Source organism: Amblyomma americanum, chromosome 8, assembly GCF_052857255.1.
Source record: "Amblyomma americanum isolate KBUSLIRL-KWMA chromosome 8, ASM5285725v1, whole genome shotgun sequence".
Lineage (NCBI taxonomy): Eukaryota > Metazoa > Arthropoda > Arachnida > Ixodida > Ixodidae > Amblyomma > Amblyomma americanum.
In genome coordinates this window covers 42,595,526-42,602,351 of record NC_135504.1, presented here as the reverse complement: position 1 = coordinate 42,602,351, position 6,826 = coordinate 42,595,526, and the positions used below count along the sequence as shown (strand labels likewise).

Below are 6,826 nucleotides of genomic sequence, written 5' to 3'. Positions count from 1 at the left end.
GAAGCGTTTCATGTGACGTGAGGGGGTGGTAGAGGCTTCAGGACATGGCAGATAATTTTTTTGGGAAATGGGGGTTCTCAAGGGGGCTGTATTGCTATCGTATTAAGAGCATCCATGCTTCTTTCCCGCAGTGGCGCCAGCATTGCAGAGTGCAGAAACCGGGCATTTCTGCCGTATAAGCTCCCTGGCGCTCTTAGTGCGCTACCCTGAGCATAAGGTGAGGGGTTTTATTTGGGGGATAAATACGCCCCCCCCCCCCCCTAATCGCGGCAGACACAGTTCAAAACCGCCCGGACCCCACCCCGTGATCGCGTACGCTACCGAGCGCACGCTGACCACGGCGTGCCTTGTTCTTTGGGAAACAGGAACTACACTCTTGCTGACACAAACAAGGCATTTATTGCTACAGAAACATTAACGCCGGCTAGTAACAAAATACGCTAAGGAATCGAGGTCATCCCACTCACCAGCAATGTTACGAGCGAATGTTCGCCCACGCTAGGGCACGCGATACTCCGCGTCCGGACCGGACGAGAGGCGGGAGAAAGTTCCTCCCCACGAGGCCTCGCCCCGCTGGCCAACCTACTCGGCCCCTCCCCTACCCCCGCTGACTGTGGCGCGCGCGGAGTGGCCGCGGCCGAGGTAGCGCGTGACGTCTTGGAGAATTTGGCGCTGTAAACCAATGATATCCCCCACCTGCTGACGTCACTTGCACGGCGTGACGCTGTATGCCAGGTTTTCGCGCGAAAGCCCGGCACCGCGCGTCGCCGCGAGGTGTGAAAGCGAAAATTTTAAAAAATATCTTGTAAATTTCCCGCTCACTTTTGAGGTCTCGTACGCGGCATGGACGCTCGGTGGCCTGTACTCCACATAGTGCAAGCATTTTAAAGCCAAGCTCAAACACCACTTTCTGTGGCCCTTTAAAATATGCGGTGTGCGAGGCCACACGTTGTAAAACACACCTCTACAGGCTGCCACGATGACCGATAGGTCTACGCCATCGCGAAATAAAGCTTTTCTGCTCAAGCTGGTACTGGTTCGAACCTCGCCGAGATCTATGGTATGCAGATGCTTCTGCTGCTGAATGTCATTCGGAAGGAATATTTTGGAACAGCTTGAGATGTTTGGCCTCAGGTAGGTCTTAATGTTCCGCTTTAAGTTCAGCATCCTGTTTTGCTTCAGGCTTGCCACGGTTTCCACACGATGCTCTGCTGAGTTTCCCGAGAATGCAAACTAAAAGCATATTATGGGGAAAAAGGACATGTTTTGGTTTCTATCTATAGAATTTTGTTCTAAGCAACAAGATGCCAAAGATCGGTTTAATTCAGAGGAGTAGTTTACTTCTTAAATAGCTAAGGCCTCAAATGGCGAAGCAAGTGACGTGATCTATTGCGTTAACTCCCGCGAAGCTTGGTATCTTATAACATCAACCAGTGCAAGAGCATTGTGTGAGTTTGTACCGTAATGCGGAGATTTATTCCAGGCAGGCGCTTCGCGATCACCAAACGAAATTCCGCCGCATAGCCCTCCAATCGTAGCGGGCTATTACCGACGGTGTAACCGTGGTTGTTGTTGGAGCAGGCGTGGTTGTGATGTTTGGGCGCTCTGGAAGTTCTTGTACGACTACTCTGTCTTCCTCAGGAGTTTTAATTGGAGAAATCTTGGTTACGTATTTAGTGAACACGTCAAAGGCGCTGACACCTGTAAAAAGAGGGAAATGGGACCGTTTTAGAATAGAATAATATAAGAGTTTGATACCTGTCGAAATTAGTGTGAGAACAATGCATTCGCGAGCTGTTGGAAACATCCTCTTTAGCGAAGTGGATACGGAACCAGTGGTGTGCGAAAACTGTTTTAATAATTCCAGTGCTGCCGACACAAAACCACATTGTTATTGATGGAGGCGTTGTTTATAGCTAATGCCTTTTCACGTACGCATGTCGTATAATTTCATGTGAAGTAGCTGAGTAATTGAGCCGTTATTTATATCTCTGAGTGCACTGTAAGCAGCAGAGTGTTACAATTAGATGAGAGCATTATTGTTTGCTTATAAACAGTGCAGCCAATCGTAGTTAGAGTGTTAGATGTAGGGTGAAACTTTCCCTCAGCGTCTTAGTACGCCTCTTTTAAAAACTGCATCGTCCACGCGCTGTCCAAAGAGTGTTTTCCGGCTGCGCCTGAGTTATAACGAAGTAAGCAACAAAATGCGGCCGCAGTGAGTAAACGCAATTGATAAGGAATGCTGTAGAATATGCCGCTAGTGCATGGAGAGCTCAAGGTGGTAAAAAAAGAGCCCAGATGGGCTGTGGGCCCTCGGGAACAAGAAGGCAGCATCCACGCACATCCGCGCACAAGTGATGTGCAGAACGCGCGTAACGCACAAGCTATGCAAGTCAGACTAGATCGAGGAAAAACAATTTTCTAAGATCATGGCAGCTGTCTTGCCGGTAGCATGAATCGCAGTTTGTGTTGTGGTGACGGGAGCTGCGGTTGGTCAGCTGGCGGTCAGTAGTCAGCCAGGGAAGGGGGAGAGTTCTGGTTGAGGTTGTTGCAAGCTAATGGTGGGGTTAGCCTTGCGAATTCTGCCGGCAACTGCTCCACCGCAGCGACACTAAAATGCTAAATAAGGTCCACAAATCAGGCACACACCCAAGGCATGACTGATCTACATAGCTGTAAACACAATCACTTAAAACAGGTAATAGTCAACTCCTGTTGTCTCCATCTAGAGTTTAAATCCTAGTCATGGAGGAACTCTAAAAGAATGCACGAAGCCTCCTTTCTACACGACTGTTTCCGCGCGGGTAGACAATGTCCTGAAGGGAACTGTGAGGGGCGCCTTTATTCTTGAGGGAAGCCAACAACACATACCTTTCCGCGTTGCACACTAGACATCACATAAGAAAATGTTTTATATCAACGCACACACCACATGTGGACAACAGTGACGGTGCCAGACCCGTCTCATTCATCCACGCAGGGTTACGAGCAGAGTCCGTGCGAATGCGACGTAGTAATGTGGCCTTCGACCTTTTAGCCCCTTGGTCACACATGGCTTGTTGGGCAAACTCCACAGGGTATAAAAATGGCCGAGCACCGTTTCTCTGAAGCATCTTGAAGGAGTTTACTTGGTGGATTACGCTTTATGGTCGAGACTGTCCACCACCTCGTTACCTATGACACTTGTATGTGAGGGCACCCTTTGGAAACATATAGAGAAACTTCTGCTGTCCATATTATGCACCATGCGTAGAAAGCTGAGACAATGCATCAGAAGGGAACCTGAAAGTGCAGATTTTGAATTCGTCAGGAACAAACCAGGTTGACCCGGACAATTGACCCTAGCTTCCGTAAAGCCGCCTCAATTGCAAAGCTTTCGGCCGTTGTGGAGGGCGCGGCTTCAGTTCAGCGTACAGACCGGGCAGTATTCAAAGATGGAACGTGAAAAGCTGCTGCGCTAGCTGCTCTGGCCTTATGCGCAGAACCATCAGTGAAAATTTGAAGATGGCGGACATACTCTATTCCTAAATGTTTGAGTACGAGAGAACGCGCTGCCGCCAAAGGAGAACGGCGCTTAGCGCGCACAGGAGGAATAGAGACCGTGCAGTCGAGGCTCGCAAATGACCATGCTGGTTTCAACCGCTTGCTTTGTCTTTGAGCATCAAGGCTTAGGGCACTAAATATTTATGGGAAAGAAGTAACAGCGCTTTTTGAACACGATACACAGAGCGAGACAGACACCTGCGCTGACCAACAAGCATAATGATTTGTTATGAAAATTGCGCCAACTTCTGTGAAGCTACAACGCTAACCGGTTTCGACAGTGACTCATGAAGAATGGCATTGTTCGCTGTCGCCTGCAGAACTCCAAGGGCGCTTCTTCGGACCTTTCTGTACAAACTTTGAAGACGGTTAATCTGAGATACAGAAAAGGAAATTAAAGGCAGTTGGTACATTATGGGACTACTCAGCAGTGCTTTCTGAATTCTGACCATTGAGGAAGGGTGGTTTCTCTATTGCTCACTTGCAAATCTAGAGACCACATTCAGACGCGAAGGTAGAGACGAGACACCTCCTTTAAACACCTTCACCTCTATAAAAACCGTGTCGCATGTGTGAAGCCTCGGCTTAGCGTAAAATTGTTCATTATATTGAAAGCAACAAAGTAATCATCGAGGGCAAATCCAACTGCCGTCGCTGAATTGCCGCATGAGATATTTAATCGTATCGTAAATTTTTTTTTACCCTATTGGTGTCGGCGACCATCCATGCTGAATGGGTCATGCTGCGCTGGGATTTAGATGGGGTCGAAACCGCATATGTTCGGTGAGTGACACCAAATCTAACATATGTTCATGGAGAACTCGCGGGAAAATGATATTTTGGCGTATGTGTCGGGGTACTAGGGCATCGTGGTAGGCGTAGAGAAAGAGGATAGAAAGGATAGGTACGAGAAAGAGATTATTTACATTACCCAGAGGGGGCAGTTTTTTTCCGAGGTATTCGGGTGTGAGATGGGAGATAGAGACGTCGGATTTCTCGTAAAGCATCGTGGACACGCCTTGAAAGAGAAAAATTCTGCCTCGGCTGTACATTGCTGTCGCCGTTTCGGTTGCATTGTTTTTCTATGAGGACACGGCGACAGGATTCTCAGGCCAGCATATGAGCACACTCATTAGAAATTATTCCTGTCCAGGGATCTAAACCAAGGGAAAACCTAAAGGCTCTTGCTGTTGAAGTGTTTTCTCGAGCAGTTGTGCAGTGAATGGGTGTTGGCGGTTGAGTAGTATATTTCTGCATGTCGTCTGTAAAGCCGTTAATGCGGTTACTTCCCCTCATGTTGGGCGGGGGGGGGGGGGGGGGGGCTATCCGATTAGTGCGAATAGTAAGATGACCCCGTCCCGAGTATGTGACAGTGAGGTCCGGTGGCCGCGCGGATGATTCTAGTCACAAATTCGCGGCGCAGTGCTGTGGATGGTAAGAACAGGGCGTAACAAGATCGTGAATCACCAACTCGCCCAACAGGCGTCACTTCTAGTCCTGTGGAGCTACCCCCTTCCTGCTTGGTCTCGGGGCATGGTGGTGAATATGCGAGCTTCTAGTAGTGAGTTGAAAATATTTGAAGCGTTGTTGCATGATCATGTATATCTTTGCGTAAGGGGTATGCGCAAAGATTACCGCACGCATCGTTCTGGAATGATTTTTCTCATTCAAAAGCTTCTCGCGAGTTTATTTAAAGCTAAGGCGAATTCAGGGCAGTATCGCATATTACACAGACTAGCATGGCTCGTTTTTTGAACAGATCAACTAGTTTCAGTAGCCAACCCTTCCAAGCAAGCCCTGAATAGCTTGTATAATGTGCGGGCATGGAAAATTTTAATTCGGTTATTTTCGGAAGTTTCAAAACGCTCAAACGAAATATCTGCCACTGTAATAACGGCTCCCGTTTTATAGCGAAAGCGGCGAAACGGAGTCCAGCCCGGAAGACGCTTTACGCTGGACACAACATTTCGCACCCTCTGCGCTCCACTCCCCGCCACCCGCACCCCCCGAAAGCTCCATGTATATATACACTAAACTGCTGACATCATGATCCAAGCAGAATAGGCAGGGAACTATACGCAAGCAGTATTCGTAACGCCAAGAGGCAACAATTCAATTTAATAACGTACAGTGGGTGGTCCCAAAATCTAGAGATAGGCAGAGTACGGAAACATGAAGAGAAAGATAGATTTAATTACACAAAGTTGGCCAGGGCATTTCCTAAATTTTTATTTTCGCATATCTCTCTAGGCGCTGAAGAAGTCTTTGATTGTTTGATAGTTCGCGGGAAATATGAATAATTATCTTGGTTTGTCCGGGCACACTAGGGGGCCGAGGTGTAATTAATTTTCGTCCCTCCTATGTAAAATTAATCGCCATGCTGTTATGAGCACCTCGACACAGACTGGCTGGCGGCAGTGGGGCGGAGCCACTGCTGATCTCTGTGGTACCCCCAGCCGCTTCAAAGCTTTCACCCAGTCCGCGCTCTAGGAGGGCATGGCTGGTTCTTGAATGAGCGCCTACTGCTTCGCGAAATCCTGGCAGGGAATCTCGACATCGAGAGCATTAGTCGGAAACATTGAACCCAAAGAGACACTCCGGAGCGTCGGGAGCGCGAAGCTGAGGGATGCGCCTTGCTTTCGCTCAGTATAGCGCGAAACGCAACAGCGCGTAAACAATCAATTTTTTTCCCAAGTGCTCGTCTAGATAAAGTAATTGGCGAGCTCTTTTTAGGCAGAAAGTGGCAAGCAAGAATGCGGGACATGAGACTAGAAGTGGTAGACAACTCGTAACGCTGTCACAGAGCTGTCAGGATTGGTTTCAATCAGCTGGGGGTCTTCGACGTGTCTTACACATCCCCTGCACAAGAGCTTTTTTTTTTCATTTTCGCGCTGCCCATATGTGGCTGTTTCTGCCCGGTTCGCAGCCACGGCTTCCAGCTCTGTAGCGGTACAACACTCTAGCGAATCACCGCGGTGCATTGCAGGAGAGCTTGTTTCGACCAATGTTTTGCTTCCGTGAAGTTATCGAGTTTCTCTCAGCGTCTTTTGCCTATACGCTTTACCTATACGCTTAGCTGGCACGTTAAAAATTTGAGGGTTCTTTTTCTTCGGCAGTTCCCTATGCTAACAATCTCACAATCTATTTTAATAGCTTCGAGTGACGCCCTAGTGGATGGCTCCCGATAATTTCTAGTACCTGGGGTTTTTTAACGTGCACTGTCATCCCACAGTACTCGGGCCACATCAGTTCTCCTGCATCGAAAAATTCTGAATCGAATAGT

General features: G+C 48.3%; 1 protein-coding gene across 1 annotated transcript in view; it reads right to left on the bottom strand.

Annotated features, from left to right (window-relative positions):
- Positions 1-1,447: 1,447 nt before the first annotated feature.
- LOC144100250 (protein 5NUC-like) overlaps positions 1,448-6,826 on the bottom strand; it is an 85,190-nt gene continuing 79,811 nt past the window's right edge. Inside the window, exon 9 of the mRNA XM_077633259.1 lies at positions 1,448-1,701. Within this exon, the coding sequence (XP_077489385.1) occupies positions 1,499-1,701 (203 nt within the window). The 3' untranslated portion in view covers positions 1,448-1,498. The remainder of the gene's footprint in view (positions 1,702-6,826) is intronic.